Source organism: Megascapheus bottae, chromosome 16 (assembly GCF_031878675.1).
Source record: "Megascapheus bottae isolate mThoBot1 chromosome 16, mThoBot2.hap1, whole genome shotgun sequence".
Lineage (NCBI taxonomy): Eukaryota > Metazoa > Chordata > Mammalia > Rodentia > Geomyidae > Megascapheus > Megascapheus bottae.
Genome location: NC_143524.1, coordinates 1,907,938 through 1,928,516, shown reverse-complemented (window position 1 = coordinate 1,928,516; position 20,579 = coordinate 1,907,938). Strand labels below are relative to the sequence as shown.

At 48.2% G+C, this 20,579-nt stretch overlaps 1 protein-coding gene and 1 non-coding gene across 10 annotated transcripts in view; both read left to right on the top strand.

Moving 5' to 3' along the window:
• Nap1l4 (nucleosome assembly protein 1 like 4) overlaps positions 1 to 20,579 on the top strand; it is a 40,931-nt gene extending 20,352 nt beyond the window's left edge. For 7 of the 9 annotated variants that reach the window (XM_090347162.1, XM_090347164.1, XM_090347163.1 and 4 more), the window contains exons 7-15: positions 653 to 781; positions 2,017 to 2,088; positions 4,143 to 4,282; positions 6,420 to 6,565; positions 11,366 to 11,388; positions 11,836 to 11,955; positions 14,376 to 14,405; positions 15,882 to 15,938; positions 19,723 to 20,579. In XM_090347162.1, coding sequence (XP_090203288.1) covers positions 653 to 781; positions 2,017 to 2,088; positions 4,143 to 4,282; positions 6,420 to 6,565; positions 11,366 to 11,388; positions 11,836 to 11,955; positions 14,376 to 14,405; positions 15,882 to 15,938; positions 19,723 to 19,761 — 756 coding nt within the window. In that variant the 3' untranslated portion in view covers positions 19,762 to 20,579. Of the gene's footprint in view, positions 1 to 652; positions 782 to 2,016; positions 2,089 to 4,142; positions 4,283 to 6,419; positions 6,566 to 11,365; positions 11,389 to 11,835; positions 11,956 to 14,375; positions 14,406 to 15,881; positions 15,939 to 16,609; positions 16,678 to 17,346; positions 17,380 to 19,722 lie in introns of all 9 variants that reach the window. The other 2 variants (XR_016538005.1, XM_090347170.1) reach the window with 2 other exon arrangements.
• On the top strand, positions 2,775 to 2,905 carry LOC150052237 (small nucleolar RNA SNORA54). Its single transcript, XR_016538180.1, has one exon. It is a non-coding gene; the product is annotated as a small nucleolar RNA SNORA54 (small nucleolar RNA).

Below are 20,579 nucleotides of genomic sequence, written 5' to 3'. Positions count from 1 at the left end.
GTTTTTCTTGCTGAAAGCCAACACTCTACCACTTGGACCACAGGATCACTTCAGGCCTTTTCTGTGTATGTGTACTGAGGAAAGGGCTTGATGCATGCTAGCAGCGCTCTACCGCTAAGCCACATTCCCAGCCAGCAGCAGGTTTTAATCCCAACAACTGCCTTCCTCACACATTTTTTTAACCCAAAGTCATAGTTTTATTATCTTTTCCTCAGTGGTGGGATGAAATTTGGCCTACCTTACAGAGGTCACATGATTAGTTCAAGTGATTCTAATCATCCTTGAGCCCCAGGTAGCCTAGAAATCTCAGTCCCATCAGCATGCTGAGTGCTGGAATTACAGATGAGCATTCCCACACCTCCACATGTGTCCATTCTTGAGATGGATGCGGGGCCTGGTTCTCATCAGTGACAGATGGCTCACTAAGCCAGCAACTGACAACTTTGCCCAAGGCTCCTGGCGTTTGCAGTCTCAGTTGTTACAGAGGTGGGTCTGAGTACAGTGGCTTGAGTGTTTTTCCCTCTGTGGTTTGGAGATGCCAACCCAGAACTATGGGAAATCCACTGAGATGATGTCAGTCTGATAGTTCACTGAGTTAAAGGTACTGTTGTTTGTTGAAGTAGCTGTTCTATCTTGCATCTGTGTTTTATAGGGAGACATGAAAAGTAAAGTAGCCATAGCTGAAAAAGAAGAAGCAGCAGAAGAGCCAAATCCCAAAGGAATCCCAGAGTTCTGGTTCACCATCTTCAGAAATGTGGACATGCTCAGTGAGCTTGTACAGGTGGGCAGTTTCTCCCTTGTCTGATTTTCTTTTTTTTTTTTTTTAAGATTTTTTTTTTATTGTAATTAGTAAAAGGCTTACATGATATTTGCCAGATAAAAGGTGCATTAATTCACATACATTGATACCCTTTCACATGTCTTCGTACCCATTTCCCTCCCCCCCACACCCCCCCCTTGTCTGATTTTCAAAGTGACTTCCTTGTGCTTTTGCTTACTGTGCCCTTACTTGGGTGCCCAGAGGTCCTTGGAAGTGAGTGGGTGGGTGCTTTTTAGGACAGGTGCTTGAGCTAGGTATGAAATCTGATGATTATGGTTCAAAGCCAGCTTAGGCAAGAACGTCTGTGAGACTTATCCACTCAATAAACTACTCAGAAAAAGCTAGGAGTGACGCTGTATCTTCAGTGGTAAAGTGCTAACCTTGAGCAAAAAAAACTCAATGACAGCGCCTAGGTCCAGAGTTCAAACCCCAGGACAGGAGAAACAAAAGTGATTCCGTGTTGCAGGTGAAGCACATGATCTTGAGAATTTAGGTTTCCTTTCTTTTACGCTTTTTCTTACAGCCAGGGGCTGGTGGCACATACCTAGCTGTTCAGGAGGCAGATATCTGCCAGCCCAGGCAGAAAAAATGGGAAGTGGCACTATATCTCAAGTGCTAGAGTGCTAGCTTTGGGCACAAAGAGGCTCAAGGACAGCACTCAGGCCCCTGAGTTTGAGCCCTACAACCAACATAAATAAAATTGCAGATTATGACAAACAACAGAATTGAATAAGGGCAATTAGTAAGAGTAGATATGGTTACACATGATCTATAATCTACTATAAACTGGACCATAGACGCACTTAATGCATGTTCTTGTGGAAATGACTGTATACTATGGAATCAGGGTGTTGATTGCCACAGCGGAGTCATTGGCTGTCATTGCAAGCAATTGATTTATTCATTTCTGATTTCTGCCCTTCCACTATCCTCGGGTTCTAAAGGCTAGATGACTTGTCTAGGTTGGTGGCAGGTGATGGCATGATGTTTACCTCTGTCCTGGGCAGAAACAGATGACACTTGGTATGTGGTGGCTTATATTGCTGCTTCCCAAAGACCCCATGGTTAGTGGACAAGTCTGAGTTGCTGAAGTTACTCCCGGGCAAATCTTTCTGTTTGGTAAGGGCAAACATGCATGTGAACATAGCAACTGTGATCTCTTTTAAACCTTGGGGATTTTTTTTTTTTTTTAATAGGAATATGATGAACCAATCTTGAAACACCTGCAAGATATAAAAGTAAAATTTTCAGCCCCTGGACAGCCCATGGTGAGTACTGATGTGTTTGTGGCTAAGGGTCTGGGGCTGAGGGCAGAAAACTGGGCTCTTGGCACTCAGGACTAGGTGGTCCTGCATTCAGTGCTGTGCTTGAGAATCTGGACAGTTAGCCATGTGGCTATGTGGACATGAGGCCCAGGGGCGTGGGCTCAGCAGGCCTGAGTTGGAGTGGTGCATATTGGGCTGAGCTTCAGCCTGTGTGTTTCATTATCAGATGGTGGTGATACTGTACTTTTCCTAAGTATCTCACAGTGTTACACATATCTGGAAGAAATGTTCAGAGTTTTAAGAGCATTGAGAGGTTGCTACATGTGATGCTGAGTTCTTATAATCTCAGCTACTTGGGAAGTTGGAGAAGATGACTTGAGTACATGAGATTAGCATGGGCATGCATCTTACTTAGGAGGCTCCATCTCAAAAGTAGGATAAGAGAATAGGAGGTATGTACACAAATATGAGCAGTGGTTTCACTGAAATCCAGTGTGCCAAGGAAAGAAAGCTTCCCAGCTGTATACTGCAGGCAAGATTGCAAATGTTTCCCCACCCCTCTTAAGTGGTTGTTCCAAGAGTAGTATTAGTGAGTAGGCCTGCCTGTCATTTGGGGAGATGAGCTTTGCCTTACCCTGAAGAAATGGCCGCTGGTCTTGATGATGAGCCTCGGCCCTGACGCTCCTTGGGGGCACTGTTCGTAACCTGTCAGCCTGGCTGCCTGTGGTTGGTGGGTTCCATTCCGGTGCTACAACATTTCCAGTGACATAAGACTGATGGTCTGACTGGTGGCTGTCAGTTTCAGGTCTTGGGGACATGTCCAGAGGGCCTGGGAGGTAGGGATCTTGGTGCTTAGAGACTTCTTACCTCCTTCCACGTCTCAGAGCCCCATGTCCATGGCTAGTGGGTGGAGTCCAGTGGGAAGTGTTTGGGCTCCTGTCTTCCTCGGGTCCCTGCAACTGTTTGCTGCTGCTTTGTTGAGCTTTGAGCTTGCTAGGGCCCAAGGGTTGCTGGCAGGCCCAGTTCCAGCCTGAAGCCTGTGTCCTCTCTTCCTTACCCCTCCTTCCAGAATTTTTATTCTTTCTCCTCTGGGGAAGTGGTTTGTTTAGCTAGTCACACTCACGTCTTCGTAATTTCCCTTTAGTTGGTGGGTTTGTTTCTAGTGGCCCTGGCTGTAGCCCTGTCTCTCTCATAGTGCTTCTAGTAGGTGGGCTTTCCAGGCCACTCATCCTTCAACTGCCATCCTTGGAGTGTTCAAATGAGGAGAGCCTAAGGCACAAAGTGCTGAAAAGCTCCCAGCATCACTCTGCAAGCATGGGCACCCGCAGGGATGATGGAATCCAGTCAGTCTTGGAACTGTCTCTCTAAATGACTTCACCAAGCTCATCTCCCGTTTTCTCCTTACAAATAGGGCTGAAGGAGAATCTGCATATTAATATATGCATTCCCGTAGTTTCTTTACTTTCCTCAAGTAGAACAGATCTTCAAGATGGAATTACTGGATATGGGAATTTTGTATTTTAATCTTGTTCACTTGTCCCTTTATAAATCTGGTTATTGCCTGAGAGTATTCTCTGTACTTCAGTGCACTGGCTGGTCCTACACAGTACTGGGGCTTAAACTCAGGGCCTGAGCACTGTCCTTGTGCTTTCTGAAGGCTAGAGCTCTACCACTGAAGCCACAGCACCACTTCAAACTCTGGTCTTCGTGCATGCTAGGCAAGCACTCTACCACTAGGCTGCACTCCTGCCCCCACTTCCAGTTTTCTGATAGTTAAGTGGAGATCAGAGTCTCGTGGATTTTCTTGCCCAGGCTGGCTTTGAACTGTGATCCTCAGACAGGCATGAGCCACCAGTGCCCAGCTTTTTTTTTCTTTTTCCTGTTGAGTCTGTGCCCATTCTCTGTTTCTTGTACCTGCTCTTGCTCAGATCTGAAGGGTGCTCTGGAAGCTGAGAGGGAAAAGAGGCTTCGTTGTAAGTAGTGGTTTCCAGTGTCACCAGTGAAATCTGTTGCTAGTTATTTTTAGACTTTAAGTGGCACTGTTTTCTCCCCTCTAGTCTTTTGTGTTAGAGTTCCACTTTGAGCCCAATGACTACTTTACCAATCCTGTCCTGACAAAAACGTACAAGATGAAGTCAGAGCCAGACAAGACCGATCCCTTCTCCTTTGAAGGTCCTGAAATTGTGGACTGTGACGGGTAAGAAAATGTCTTTTTGACTTGTCTTTCTGAACCAGCTGGGTATGATACTGGAATTGAAGATGAAAAGAAACGCTAAGTGTGGCAAGTTCAACATTGTCACCCTCACTACAGGTTGAAAAATCAGGGCAACCTATCTCAAAACAAAAGAAAGCAAGTAACAATAACGTAAACAAGATGTGAATACTCAGAGTCTAGCAGGATTTAAGTGCAGTCCTGAACCAGGTGGCAGGCGGGCAGTGCAGCCCAGGAGCCTGAACCTGGAAGATGCAAATCCCCTTGGGCAGATGGAGAGAGTTGAGTTTCTGTTGGGTGGGGGGAGTAAGTGGGGCTTGGACATCATAAATTGAAGTTCCTCTGAGTACATATTTGCTGAGCTGGCTGTGCAGATCAGTCCCAGTCCAGGAGTGTGATCAGATGGTGGCTTTGGAAATTGGTAAAATTGCAGTTTGATCCACATTGATTTCATTCCCCATAGACATCCAAAGAGCAAATTCGGCTTAGAATAAGTTCTGATTGGATTGTTTGACTGAGGAGGAAGGAAATTGTTTATATTGGAATTAAAATACTTGGTGTATTTGCTGAAACCAGTCTCTCTGTATATACAGTTTGGGGCTTTATTGAAGTCCTACTCAACTTGAATGTCTAAAATAACTGGGTGAGTGTGTGTGTCGGTATTTACAATATTTGGGGCATTCACACTTGATAGACAAAGACAGGCTCAAGGATAACACTCTGCCACTTCAGCCACAGCACCACTTCTGGCTTTTTCTGTGTATGTGGTACCGAGGAATCGAACCCGGGACCTTCATGCATGCTAGGCATATGCTCTTAACAGTAGGCCAAACTCCTGGCCCCTATCTGTGCTTTGTATTTACTACCACTTCTGGTTTGTCAGTTGAGACGGGGTAACTTTTTGCCCAAGGTCTCTTTGAACTGTACTCCTTCCCATCTCTGCCTCCTAAGTAGCTAGGATTCAGACTTGAATATCTTTTCCTAGCCTAATTACATTGTATTTGTTTTTGTCAGGACTGGGGTTTGAACTCGGGGCCTCATGCTTGCTAGGCAAGTATTATACTAGAGCCGTGTCCCCCAGCCCTTGTTTTTGTTTTGCTTCTGAGACAGGGTCTGCTTCTGGATCCTTCTCTGGAGTGCCAGGGTTACAGGTATGTGTTACATACCTTTTTCTTTCACATCTGTTTTTGAGCAGATGTCAGCTGCACCAGGAATCATCTGTGTGCAAGGTAACAGAGCATCAGAGACAGGTATCCTGACCACATTCCTTGTGGGCCAGCTGTGTTTACAGCGGCGCTACTCACATAATTGACCTGGGGTCTGGTACCCGTGAGTGGATAGCCCCACTGTGCAGTGCAATGTGCAGACTAAATGGGCCTTTTCACATGTTGGAGGAAAAATTGACCAGCTTGTGAGTATAATGCCCATTGCCATTAAGAAGCCGGGGCTCAATGCCAGTCGTTGGTGGCTCATACCAGCTATTTAGGGGGCTGAGATCTGATGATTATAATTCAAAGCCAGCCTGGGCAGGAAAGTCTACGAAACTAAATCTCCAGTGAAGCACTGGAAAACCAAAAGTGGAGCTGTAACTCAAAGTAGTAGAGCTCTAGACGTGGGCAAAAAGAGCTCCGGGATGGCACCCAGGCCCTAAGTTTAATAAGCTCTGCAACCTCCACCACCACCACCAACAAAAAGCCTGAGGCTTGGGATGGGTATTTGTCCTAGTGGTAGAGTGCTTGCTTAGCATGCACGAAGACCCAGGATCATTTCCTCTGTACCACGAACGTAGAAAAAAGCTGGAAGTGGAGCTGTGGCTCCACTGTGGTAGAGTGCTAGCCTTGAGGAAAGCCCAAGGACAGTGCTGAGACCCTGAATTCAAGCCCCAGGACTGGCAAGAAAACAAAACAACAACCAAAAAACCCTAAGGCTTAAGGGTAGAGTTGGACGCACCCCACCAGTTTCATTAGCCAGACTTCAGATGAACTTCAGAGACAGTGTGATACTTAGATTAGTGATTGGTTGTATCAGATTTTCCAGGTGTAGCATAGACCTGTGGCTCGATCCTTGTATGCATCATAGTGTTTTCCTGGAGTGTATCAACAAAACTGTGTTGCTTCTGCAGGTGTACTATCGACTGGAAGAAAGGGAAAAATGTGACAGTCAAGACCATCAAGAAAAAGCAGAAGCATAAGGGCCGGGGCACTGTCAGAACAATTACTAAACAAGTGCCCAATGAGTCCTTCTTCAACTTCTTCAACCCACTAAAAGGTAAGCTGGAGGGCTGTGTCTTCCATGCTCTTGTGACATCATTTCATTGCCCTGATGTATGCCTTTCTGTCTCAAGAGTTTAGTCCTGTGCTTCCCAAAGATGGCATGAAGGCTGCATCCTGGGTCTGGTTATGGTGAATGCTTAGATTTCTAGGCAAGGGGTTGGACAGTAGGACTGTCAATAGGACAGCAAAGATGTGGTCTTTATTTATCTGTATCTGAGCTGCTTCCTTCCCTTCCTGCCTGGAAGTTCTTCATTGCCTGTCAAACCTCCTTTTATTGTATTTATTTATTTATTTAGCCAGTCCTAGGCTTGAACTCAGGGCCTGAGCACTGTCCTTGGATTTTCTCAATGCTAGAGCTCTACCACTTGAGCCACAGTACCACTTCCAGCTTTTCTATGTATATGGTACCAAGGAATCGAACCCAGGTCTTACCTAGGCAAGCACTCTACCACTAGGCCAAACTCCTGGCCCTGTAAAAGAAAAATTTTCTAAGGGGGGTGGTTGGTTTGGTGCCTGTCTTAGGACTTGAGGCTCAGAGCCTGGGTACAGTCCTTAAGCTTCTTTGCTCAAGTCTAGCTCTCTACCACTTAAGCTGCATCACCGCTTCCAGCTTTGGAGATAAGAATCTTTCCTGCCTGGCTAGTTTCAAATCTTGATCTTCAGATCCCATCCTTCTGAGTAGCTAAGATCATAGGTGTGAGCCACCAGCACCTGGCTAAGAAGAACAGCTTCCCATAACACACTGCCTTCGTGGCCATGCTGGCTGGTGTGTTTTACTGTAGTGAGTGGTCACTTTCTGCACTTCACTCTGATGCTAGAAGATAGGGAATTATGCTGGTTTGGGGAGCGGTTGTTTAGTGTTCAGATTACCTGTTTGGGGAAAGATCCTTTTGGAGCCTTGCATTTAGGCGTATTGGCAGGTATGACATTTTCTTTCGATTGGATTTGTTTATTTTACCAGTCCTGGGGCTTGAACTAAGGTAGGGCCTGGGCATTCCCCTGAACTTCTTTTGCTCGAGGCTAGCACACTATCACTTGAGCCACAGTGCCACTTCTGGCCTTTTCTGTTTATGTGGTACTTGGGAATTGTACCCAGGGCTTGATGCATGCTAGGCAAGCACTCCACCACTAAGCCACATTCCCAGCCCTAAATTGGTTTCTTTTTATTACAGTTTTTTAATTGTTACTATAAAGGTGATAAAGTTGCATAGTGCATTTCTTTTTGGACAATATCACCCCTCCTATTGCTGTCCCAGTTTTTCCCTCTCATCCCCACCCACAAGTTCATTTTCAACATAATATCTATTAAGTACCACTGCTGCCTTTGTTAACCCTTTGACCTTCCACTTCTGAGCCTAGATAGGTTTTTGAAATAACTTTTTTTTTTAGACTGAGACTCGAGTCATTGTGGCTCATGCCTGTTATCCTAGCTACTCAGAAGGAGGGGACCAGAAGAATCATAGTTCATGTCCAGACAAGACAAAAAGTTCTTTCTAGACTTCATCTCAACCAGAAAAAAACTGGTACTATGTAGTACACCTGTTGTCCTAGCTATGTGGGAAGTGTAAATAGAAAATCCTGCCTTTGGCAGGATTTATAATAAAGACGGGGCTGGGAATGTGGCTTAGTGGTAGAGTGTTTGCCTAACATGCATGAAGCCCTGGGTTTGTTTAATCCCTAGTACCACATAAACAGGAAAAGCCCAAAGTGGCTCTCTGGCTCAAGTGGTACAGTTGCTGGCCTTGGGCACAGAGAGGCTCAGGGACAGAGAATAGGCCCTGAGTTCGAGCCTTTGGACTGGCAAAAGGGGGGGGGCAAGAGAGGGAGAGAAAGGGCTGGGAGTGTGGCCTAGTGGTAGAGTGCTCACCTAGCATGTATGAAGCCCTGAGTTCAATTCCTCAGTACCACACGCACAGAAAAAAAGCCTGAAGTAGTGCTGTAGCTCAAAGGGGAGAGCTTGAAGTTCTCTAGCCCTAAAGCACAAGGATAGTGCCCAGGCCCTGAGTTCAAGCCTCAGGACTGGCCAAAAAAAAAAGAGGAGAGGAGATAGCAAAGTGACCAAAGTAGTAGGTGCCCTGCCTACCAGGTTGAGGTTCTGAGTTCAAGCCCTAGTAACTACGTGTTTTTAAAAAAAAAAAAAAAAGGCAACTGGTAAAACAAATTCCGAGTTGATAATTAAGGTTTGAGCACCTTTATAGAGATGGATGCACTGTAAATTTTGCAATTATAATTTGTAGAGTATAATCTTAGAAATCCATATATATAAATATATATAATTTTTTTATGATTTTGCCAGCCTTGGAGCTTGAACTCAGGGCCTGAGCACTCTCCTTGAGCTTTCTCTAGGCTAGTACTCTACTACTTGAGTCATGTGACCATTTCTGGCTTTTTCTGTGTATGTGGTACTGAGGAATAGAACCTGGGGGAGCTGGGAGTTTGGCCTAGTGGTGGAGTGCTTGCCTAGCATGCACGAAGGCCCAGGTTTGATTCCTTGGTACCACATACATAGAAAAAAGCTGGACCAAGACATGAGAAAGGGTTTCAATGTATGTGAATTAATGTACCTTCTATCTGGCAAATATAATGTAACTCTTCTATTAATTACAATAAAAATATATATTAAAAAAAAAAGGTGGAACTGGTGCTGAGGCTCAAGTGGTAGAGCTGTAGCCTTGAGAAAGTCCAAGGACCGTTGTCAAGCCCTGAGCTCAAACCCAGGACTGGCAAAAGAAAAAAGAAAAGAACAGAACCTGGGACTTCATGCATGCTAAGCAAGCACTCTGTCACCAGGCCACTCTCCCAACCCCGAAACCTTTTCTTTTAAAAAAGAAAAGAATGGTAATAGTGGTGTTGTGATTAAGTAATAGAGGTACTGAAAAAAACTGTTAAGAGTTGGGTGCTGCAGTGGTGGCTTATGTCTGTTAATTCTTCTAGTCCAGAGGCTGAAATCCGAGGATGGTGAATTAAAGCCAGCTCAGATAGAAAAATCTGTGAGATGTATCTCTAACTACCAAAAAGCTAGAATTAGAACTGTGGTTCAAGTGGTAGAGCACCAACCTTGAGTGAAAGAGCTAAGGGACAGGGTCCAGGCCCTTAGTTCAAGTCCTAGTACTGGCACAGAATAAACACAGAAATGAAAGAACAGTGTTACTGATTCAGTATAATTTTTGCCATCTTAGTAAATGCAAATTAGAAGTGCATATCAGTGGAAATGAGAGCAGTGCTGCACAGTGGTTAGGAGGTCGTGGCCCTGCTTCCTGGCTGATACCAGTGTCCTCTGTGCAGCATGCCCCATGCCTACTGCGTCCCACAGGATAGTCCCAGATGGTCAGCTTATAGTCAGTATACTGTATAATCACAAACGACTTGGCATTTCAGAAATCAGTGTAATGGCATGCTTGGGCAGTTACCAAACCGCTATTCTGGTCTTTGTATTCTGATTTTTAAATTTTTGACTGATGTTCCAATTTACAGTTAATTCATACCCACATTATATTTATTAAGCATTTAGCACAAGAGAGTGAATGTCTTTTTTTTTTTTTTTTCTTTTTTTTTTTTTTTGCCAGTCCTGGGCTTGAGCTCAGGGCCTGAGCCCTGTCCTTGGACTTTCTCAAGGCTAGAGCTCTACCTCTTGAGCCTCAGCACCACTTCCAGCTTTTTTTCTATGTATGTGGTAGCGAGGAATCGAACCTGGGTCTTCATGCATGGTAGGCAAGCACTTTAACCACTAGGCCAAACTCCCGGCCCGAGAGTGAATGTCTTAATAGTTGAAAAGCCTCAAGTCAAATGATAGAAATTAAACAATGCTCTTGAGAGCAAATGCATTTATTTTAGTGTTTCTAGCCAAAGAGATTGCTGTCTTTTTATGTCATTCAGATTTCTCATCTCCTTCCAGTTTTTCAAACTGAGTACTTCCTCACATTCTTGCCCGTTTTTCTAACCAAAGTAGACTTCCCTTCTACAACCTGATTGGTGGCTTGAGCTTTCTCATGTGCACTCACTGTTTTCACTTGAATTTTATCCCTTTTTGGGGGGGAGGGCAGTCCTGAGGCTTAAACTCAGGGCCTGAGCACTGTCCTTAGGCTTTCTCAAGGCTAGAGCTCTACCAGTCTTCATACATGCTAGGCAAAGCACTCGACCACTAGGCCAAACTCCTGGCCCCTGTGTCTCTCAAGTAGGTGAGATTGCTGGCATGTGTCCTGTGACTTTGATTTTTAGCCACGAGTGTGCATTGTTCATCTGTCTGTGGCTTAGATTCTTGGGAGTATAGTCACAAGTCCCTCCCTTCCTGTCCTGCGGTGGTGTCTTGTGTCCACACTAGTCTGTTCTCAGGCAGGTTAGCCTTGGTGATCGAGCGGTCCCCTTTTGGAGGACATAGACCTTCTGCCTACTGCCTTTCCCAATGACAGGAGGAAGCGTCATTTCCCCGGCAGAGCTGTGTCACCTTACACTGCTCCCTGCACGCCATGAGAGCACTGACAGTGTCGCAGCTGGATTTTCATTCTTCCTCATCCATCTTTTAGACTACCCTCAAGCTTTTCTGATTCTTTACTCTGGTTGCCTGGGTCTGGACTAGGTGGGGCAGGCAAGTTGGGGCAGGCCCTGGCATAGCTGTGGTGGAGGCAATGGGTGGAGCCTATGAACTGTCCCAGGAAATCACACAGGGTCTAATAAACCCTGAAAACCCTTGAGCTAGGAAGTGTCCATTTCCTTTGTCAGCTGAGCTTCCTCTTGTGGGCTTTTACATTTTTTGGTTGTCAATGTAATGTACATGTTTTGTCTTTTCTTTTTCCAGCCTCTGGGGACGGAGAATCACTGGTAAGATTTGTGTTGTCAGCCGTCCTGTTTTCCTTTGGGTTGAGTCTCTTTCCTGCATAGTGCCTCCTCTCTCTCTTTAATCCATTCCGGTCCACTCTTATGTAAGGTGGTCATTGCAGCTGGAGCTGAGAAGGGAGTGCTCCCTATGTTCTTTGCTTTGGGAATAGACAGGTGTCCTCCAGTTTTGGGGTTCACTGTTAGGAACTCCAGCTCCTCTATCTTGAAACCTGGGGCAGATGGGGAACAGCAGACCCTGAGCTCCTCCTGTCCTTCCATTTTGCTTTCAAGTTCCTTTCATACCACTTTAACCGTGGCTTTGAATACATGGTGACTCCCTGCACTGGGGAGATTCGGTGGATGGGGGGATGAGGACTGGGGGGGGAGGCTGAGCACATGCGTTTATTACTGACGGACCTAAATGAGTTAACCTGTCGGTTCTTCCCTCAGGATGAAGATTCGGAGTTCACTCTAGCCTCTGATTTTGAAATTGGGCACTTCTTCCGAGAGCGAATTGTGCCACGCGCTGTGCTCTACTTCACCGGGGAGGCCATAGAGGACGACGACCACGTATGTGCGGGCGGGGCTGGGGCTCCCTGGAGCCCAGGGTTTGTGTTGCCAGGGGCATGTTTTCCCTCTCTCCTGTGTTTGGGGAAATGGACGAGGAAGGAGAGAATTGGAGGAGGGGCAGGCTTCTGTTCCTGGGAGGGCCTGAGAGGATGGAAACCACAGGGAGGCCTGATCTAGCCACACCATGGTTGGCAGTGGGTCCACGCAAGTCTGTGGTATAGCAGCTCCTGTAGGTGGGCCTCTGTGCTAGGCTGGGACCCCCAGGCACTGTTTGGCTGCTATTCTCAGCCTTGTGGTAGCCAGGAATTGGTTGCTACAGGGTATTATGTCTTATGAGAGACAGGCTTCTCTTTGTAGTTTGCAACTTCATCCTCAGAATGCTGGAGCTTTCTTACGAGCCATGTCTCCTCACCATCTCTCCCCGTGTGTGCTAGCAGGGGCTCGGAACTCATTATTTATCTTCTAAAGAGTGCTCCCCTGGCTGGAGGAGGCTGGCTATATACGGTACATGGGGGCACACAGTATTGGCAGGCGAGTTGTAGAGACATAGGTTTTAGGACAGGCTGATCACACAGCAGTTTTAGACCAGGGCTTCTCACTAGAGACTTTGTGCTTTGTCCTCTTCAGGAAGGACTGTCCACATGTCCTGCTTACTTGAGTGTGACCCTTGTAACACAGTCCTTGTTTAAGTTGGCTGAAATGTCAGGAGCTGAACTGAACAGATTAGCCATTAGTCCATTGGTCACTGGAGAGCCCCTTCCCAGACCAGTAGCCTTCTGAACCTTCCCATGCATATTAAGACAAAGCCTGTGCATTGCCTGTGGGTGTATTGTTGTGTATTGGGTGCAACTAGTACCCCTCCCCAGCTGCTCTCTTGGTAGCTTTGTGGCCTCTGACTGATGGCAGTGACTCTACTTGTTAGTTGGGCTCTTGAGTCGTACCTGGCACCAAGTAGTACTTTGGTGTCTTGATAGGGAAAGCAGCTCACTGCTGTCAGGAACACCACTGGCCACCTCCAGCACTAGAAAATGGTTGGAGGTAATAGATACGTGGCGTGGTTACAGCTGAAGCCACCACAGGCCAGCCCTGTGCCCTCCACCACGCATGAAGTTCACTGGGAAGCTGGCTCAGATCAGATTTTCCTGGAGTAGGCATGTGACTGTTTAAAAGGTGGCGGCTGCCACATGGTACTGGGGGCACACTGGCTCTTGTTTGAACATGGTGGGATTCCTTGTGCGCTCTCTCAGAAAAGAGACATGAGTCACGACATCTGTGGTCTTAGCTAATTCAGGAGGCTCAGAACTGAGGATCATAGATGGAAGCCAGGCCTAGCATAAAACTCTAAGATTTTTACCTCCAGTTAACCACCAAAAAGCTAGAAGTAGAGCTGTAGCTCAAGTGACTGAACGTAAGCAACTTTGAGCAAAAAAGCTAAGGGATAGAGCATGAGACTCTGAGTGCAAAATCCAGCTCTCAATAAGAATGGGTGGCTCACACCTGTAATCCTAGCTGCTAGGTGGCTGAAATCTGAGGATCATGATTGGGAAGCCAGCCAGGGCAAGAAAAGTCTTGAGTTGTTTTTTGTTTTGTTTTGTTTTATTTTTATTTTTTATCTCCATTTAGCCACAGAAAAGCTAGATGTGGAGCTGTGGCTTGCGTGGTAGAGTCCCAATTTTTAGTGAAGTAGTGTTCAAGGACAGCCCTCAGGCCCTGAGTTCAAACCCCAGGACTAATATACGCACACACTGTATAAATGAAAACCCCGCCGACTTTTCGTGCGCTTTGGTTCTGTACCAAATAAAGGAGTTTCTTTGGACTTGTCGGGGCCTTCTGTTTGGAACCGGAATCTCTGACCAGCAGTGTGCTGAATGGAAGAGAGTGACTCAGGGTCCACCAGCCATAATGTTGAAATTCTATGAGACCTTACTTTTTACTTACTCTACTTTATAAAGGTCTCTTTCTCTCTTTGTGAGGTGTAAGTGATATCACATGTGCAATGAAATGCTACTCTTGCTTAGCTGTATAGATAAGAAAAAAACGGATGGATTCATTACTTTATAGATGTCTTTTTACACCAGTCACGAGTTTGAAGGGAAGGTAACAGTGGAGCCATCACAACCGGGTTGCCACTTGGCCCCAGCATGTCACACCTGGTGCCCCTCACCATCCTTCCCCCTTGATTTGAGCAACTGTCCACAGTTCCTCATGTGCACCACAGCCCGGGCTAAGCTCGCAGTGTGTCCCAGAACCCACAGCTGCCCCTTCCTAAGTGGTGCTGGGCAGAGCCAGCACTGCCTCTGCAGCAGGTTGCTGCCAGGCTGCCCTCTTTCTCAGCCCTGGCTGGTGGGGTACTGGCTGGTGGGCTATTGTTCAAGTTTTATAAACTTAAAAATGTCCTTTCTGGGTTTTTCCCACTCCAGTTTGAAGAAGGCGAGGAAGGAGAAGAGGAGGTAAGACGTCGCCAACATGGATTGGCACTCCCCTGGCATCGCCCGTGTGCACTGTAATCACCTGTGGAGGGGTCACCTTTGAGTCTTATCCATGAGGCACTGAGTCCATGATTGGTTGCCCTGAAATTGCTTACAATTACTTGCAACTGACAAGCCAGATGTGGTAGTAAATACAAAGCACAGATAGGGGCCAGGAGTTTGGCCTACCTTAAGGCTAGGTGCATGGCCTAGTGGTAGAGTGCTTGCCTAGCATGCATGAATCCCTGAGTTCAATTCCTCAGTACCACATATGCAGAAAAAGCCGTCAGTGGCACTGTGGCTCAAGTGGCAGAGAACTAACCTTGAACTTGAGCAAGAAGTGTCCATGGGCAATGCTCAGGCCCTGACTTCAAGCCCCTGGACTGGCCAAAAAACAAAAAGTACCTTAGGTCAGACACCAGTAGCTCATGCCTATAATCCTAGCCACTCAGGAGGCTGAGATCTTAAATCTCACAAAAGTCAATGAGACTCTTACCTCCAATTAACCACCAGAAAACCAGAAGTGGTGCTGTGGCTCAAGGGGTAGAGCACTATCCTTAAGCAGAAGAGCTCCCCCCAAAAAAATATACCTTAGAAAATAAACATCTGTGCCAGGTGTGGTTGGCTCATGCCTGTAATCCTAGCTACTCAGGAGGCTGAGATCTGAGGATTAAGGTTCAAGGCCAGCCCAGGCACAGAAAGACCTGAGCCCAGGCACAAAAAGACCTGAGACTCTTAGCTCCAGCTAACCTCTAGAAAATGGGCAGTGGGGCTTGGCTCAAGGATAGGGGGGTGGCCTTGGGCCACAGAGCTCAGGGACAGCGCCCAGGCAAAGTTCAAGCCCCATGACCCAGCAAAAAGAAAAAGAAACATCTGAAGCTGGGAATGTGGCTTAGTGGTAGAGTGCTTGCCTCGCATGCATGAAGCCCTGGGCTTGATTCCTTAGCACCACATACACAGAAAAAGCTGGAGGGGCCCCGGGGCCCATAGTGCCTAGGCCCTGAATTCAAGCCCCAAGACTGACACACATACCAAAAAACAAACAAATGAAAATAAACAACTGCTGAGTGTCAAGTGGCTCACACCGGTAATCCTAGCTACTCAAGAGGGTTCAGATCTGAGGATGGTGGTTGAAAGCCAGCTGGGGCAAGAGAGTCTGTGAGACTCTTACCTCCAAAGGAAGGAAGTGGTTCAGGTGGTAGAAGACTAGCCTTGCACACGAAAGGTCATAGCCAGGACTGGAGCTTAATAAATTGTACTTTTTGAGAAGTGAGAAAACTGATGTGCTTCTTTAGAAATGCAAACTTATTTCAGACTTACCTGTGAACAAAACCATACACAGAAATGATGGCTAGCCAGAGGAAATGCTTTAATGATGGGTGTGGAGGAGACTGGCTTCCTCTAAAGCACAGGGCGGCCACCTTCGTCTTTCCAACTAATTCTCTCCTCTTAATATAGGAATTGGAAGGCGATGAGGAGGGAGAAGAGGAGGAGGATGCTGAAATTAACCCTAAGGTTAGTTATGTGGGATCCTCAAACCAGTCCCTGCTCTCCGTGGAACTTTGAGGAGTGTTGCTGACCCTGGGGCAAAAGTGTGCTGATGGACACATATAGTCCCAACTCTCGGGAGATGGGGTGGCACAAATGTGTGCCAGCTCAGCCTGCCTAGGGAGCTCTTGTCCCCTAAACGCATTTGCATTCCCAGGTTTCTAATGAGAAGCCTAAGTGAATGTATCAGAGAAGCATTTGGTGAGACATCGGGGTGGGTGTGTATAAGTAAAGCACTGGGGGTTTCTGAGGGTCATCTGTCACTGATAAGTAGAACATGGAAGATGGGTGTGCTTTTACAGTTAGGCTTGTGCTGAGGGAACCTCAAGAGCTCCCATATGTAAATATGTTTCAGGTCGTTTAAAATACCTGGCAAGGTTTGCTAGAGAAAACAGGCTCAAAAGAAAAAAGAGCAGGTAGCTCCCTTCAACAGCTCCCCCAGTTTTTATCTGTGGCCTCGGCAAACGTGGTTCAACCTGCCGAGCCCACCTTACACACTGACTCCAGGGGCTGTGCAAGTGCAGCCTTAGCCTGCGACAGTCCCTGCACGCTAGAGGGAGCGTGTGCCAGGTGAGGATGTGGCATTGCTGGCATCTCTGGTCTGTCTGTTCTTGTGCTGTACCTTGTTTGCCCCACAGTGGACTCAGCCAGTGTAGTGCCTCTGTGCTGCGGCCAGTGTCGATGTGAGCGCCATACACACATGGAGGTAGGGCACCCACACCAGGCGTGTGTGCACACGGCGAGGGGAGGAGGGGCACATGGCAGGCCCCAGAGGAGGGTGGAAGAAGAACCTACACACCAGTGTGGTGCACGCGTGTACATGCTGTGTGCACGTGCACAGGTGTGTCACTGAGCTAGCTGTTGGTGCCCTGTGGGCATGGGGTGGCTGTGGACTGGCCTCGTACACAGGCTCAGACCTGGGGCCCTGTGGTGTCACATGCTGTCTGTCTCTAGTTGTTGGGCCATGGGTTCCATTCCTTTTTCCGCTGTTGCATGCACTCCTCCCGCCCTGGCGGGCCTGTCTTCTCTCACCCCCTTTTCTAATGGCGTCTCTCCAGGTGGTCACAGGAGGGCCCCCCCCCACAGGCTGCCTGGGGCAGTTGTGTCCCTTCCCTTCGTGTCTGTTCCCTCCTTCTACCCCACCCCCACCCCCACAGAGGGTCGCCATGGAGAAACGGGGGAAGGGCGATGGTTGTTGGCCAGAGCAGTGTGCCCAGCAGCCAGGTTTGAAGGGAGGGTCGCTGGGCTGCACCTGTTCACAGAACCTCGCAGCTCTGTCAGGAGAATATGGCTCCTGTCTCCTGGGTGATTTTTTTTTTTATGCTTGTCGTTTCTTTCATGCTGACAGTTCCTTTCAATTTTTTTCCCTGTTTAGGTATAATTTTTCTTAATCATTCATGCATTCTAGGTAAGGTGGAATCCGTTCATACCTAACTTGCAAACTTCTGTCTGTACTTGGTCTGTGCATTGTGTTGTCTTCTGGGCACAGGAAGGTGCACCCAGCCCTTCTGCAGGGCTGAGGCAGGTGCTTGTAGGGCTCTATTGCTGGGATTTGTAACACAAGCAGCATAGGTGGATTTGTCCTCTGGTTGCTGAGTGGAGAGAGTCGTGAGTTGAGCTCAGGTTCATGCTTGCAGGAAGAGTGAGCAGCTGAGGAGGGGGCCACAAGAGTCACCACGGATCAGCAGGCCTGGAAGTGGCCTGCCAGCTGTGATCACTGCACTGAGATAGGATGGTACATGGTGGCAGTGGAGATTGCCCCAGAAAATTGTGCAACCCCTGAGAGATGGACAGGGGCAACTAGACAGAATGTGCTAGAACATGAATGATAAGGTGTCCTTGGGAAGTTGAGGTTGAGGAATGAAGAGCCAGTTTAGGCCCTACCCCAGGATGCTTGACACTTTCTAGGGTGCAGTGGTAAGAAGAGGGGCAGGGGCTGCTGCCTTCTCCCATGGCTACAGTTTCTGTTGGGTTCCCTGGCCTGGCACCTGAACCAGCAGTTCCCAGGAAGCACATCCAAGATGAGTCCCAACAAGTTGTCTGAAGGTGCTATGTGGACGCCCTGGCACCTGGCACTGCTGCACAGTGGGCTGTGCTGGTCAGTGGCTGCCTGCCCCCCTTCTCAGCTGACTACCACACGTTGGCTACAGTGTCCACTCCCTTCTTTAGGTTAGATAGCTAAGTGAGCTCACTGGTTAGAGGGCACCCACTTGAATTGCAGTTTGACGTGGAGTGTGGCAGGCTTCCCGGGCTCTAGTACTGGCATGCAGGAGCTCACGTATGCCCTCCCTGGAGGAGTGGGGTGCTTGCAGACCTGGACAGATGGGCACTTCGAGAGGCACAAGCTTTCCCCAGTGATCGCTGCCTTTCCTCTGGAGACAGACGGGTGGGCTTCATCCCTCAGGTTGCGGGTGTGGGTTGTGTTGAACCAGGTTCTCTTGAACTCTTTAACAGCCATGTGCTCAATCTCTGTGCTACAGCTCTAGCTTTGGTTTTATATAAGATAAAGATGTTACATTCTTGTTGAAATTATTACTTCTGTTATGTCACAGGATAAATTATACAATGGCATGCATTAGGTGACATCATGCATCATGTATGGATAGATAGTTTATATATGCCTAAAGAAGTGGAGAAGGCCAGGTACTAATGGCTCACCTCTGAAATCCTAGGAGGCTAAGATCTGAGGATCGTGGTTCAAAGCCAGCAGGTGCAAGTCTGAAACTTACCTTCAGTTAACCACCAAAAAGCTGAAAAATAAGAGTGCCCAGGTTCTCAGCTCAAGCCCCAGTACCAGCACCCCCTCTCCCCAAATGTGGTGATTTACCCCATGCCATCCCTGCAAAATCCTTTGGTTGATTTTTCTCAACACCCCTCCCCACCTTGCTCTTTCATTGAGCTATACATGTAGCCATTTTTCCTTCAGCTTTTGTGTAGGTTGGGTCTCAAGAGCTTTGCCTAGGTGAGCTGGCTGGCTGTAGGACTATGTTCCCACAGTCTCTGCCTCTCCCTAGCTAGGATTGTTCCTAGCTTGTTATTTGAGATGGGCTCTCACAAACTTTTTGTCCAGTCTGGCCCAAGCGCACATTGATCTGTCACCCACAGAATTGATATTATAGGCGTGAGCTACTGTGCCAAGCCATATTCCTTTTGTGGGAGGGGTGTGGGAGGAGCTGTCATGGAGCTGGATCAGAGGGCCCCAGCCCCTGATTTGCATTTCCTGCTGGTCCTTCTGTAACCCCATGCTACTCTCAACAGTGACACCTGGCATGCCACCCTGCTCTTGCTGTGGCTGCCTGCCAGGCACAGCCCTCTAGGTACTCTAGAGGCTGTGACAGCCCAGGCTGCCTCCAGGTCCAGTCTTCAGCACTTATGGCATCCTTTGGGCTTGGGTTTTGAGTTTGTTTTGGGCTCCTTGGCAGCCTGTCCCCCCCCTCCCTGCATCCTGGCACCTTCCTCCATGCGCTGCTCATGTCCTGTGTTCCCTGAAAGGCAGTACTGCTGCCACGTTGCAGGCAGAAACGTGAGTGGTGCTGGGTGCTTGTGGCAAGGGCTCTACAAACTCTGTGCCTGGGGTGGGGCCTGGCACAGGCCACTGCCCTCCACCGCAAGGTGCCTTTGAAATAGGCCTGTGATTGCCACCTGTACCCACTTCTGACCAGGAGCAGTGGGCTAGCTGCCGTGGTGGGTTGGCGATGGTGGCGCGTGACGTAGCCTTGGTTCTCTACAGGCCTGTGTTCTCTCCCTGCAGAAAGAAGCCAGCCAGCCAGCGGAGTGCAAGCAGCAGTGAGGAGCTGCGGGCTGCGCTGCGGGGCACGCACGCGGTGCCATGGTGTCTGACCCTCAACGCGCATGACTTTACGTCCACCTTCCTTCCCTCCTTACTTTGCTTACCTTGTACAGTGGCAACAGAACCGCATTTCAGAAGTAGTGGGCGTAGTGCTAGCACCTCTGCAGCCCTGGATCCCCAGCCCTGCCTTCGGGAGGCCAAGACCAGGCGGGGGAGTGGGGGAGGCGGGGTCATGCCTGGAAAGAGCAGTGCTTGGTGCTGCAGCCGCCGCTGCCCCCGTTTAAAGAAACTCCCTGATGTTCACAGCTGCCGCACCTGCTGTGGCGGCCATCTCCTAGGAGTGGATAGTGAGGGAGGCCACATTCTCCTGGTTTCTGGGGACTCCGCCTTGGCATTTACTTTGTGACTGAGGGAGAGGACTGATGAGAGCATTCTGTGACCCACTCTGCAGACCACCCAGGGCTGGGCCAGAGGAGAGGGCCTGAGCCTCTGCCGTGGGAGCTGGGCTGCATGGGTCAGTTTTGTGTGATCCTCTAGTCTTTCCTCAATGTCCTCTTTTTTTTTTGACACCCTTTCCCCCCTCCATCTCCCCCCCCCCCGCCCCATCCTGTCTTCAGCCCTGGGTTTGATATGGCCTGTTGTAGCGGATGTGTGGGGTTTCTTGAGTGCGTGTTGGTGGTTGCTAGAGACAGCAGGTCCAGTCCAGCAGCAGGCATTTAGAGTGCTCAGCCTTACCTGATAACGCATTTGTAACTGAATACGGTGTTTTCAATTTGTACAGAATAGTTAGAATATTCTATTAAAGGTGTGAAACATGA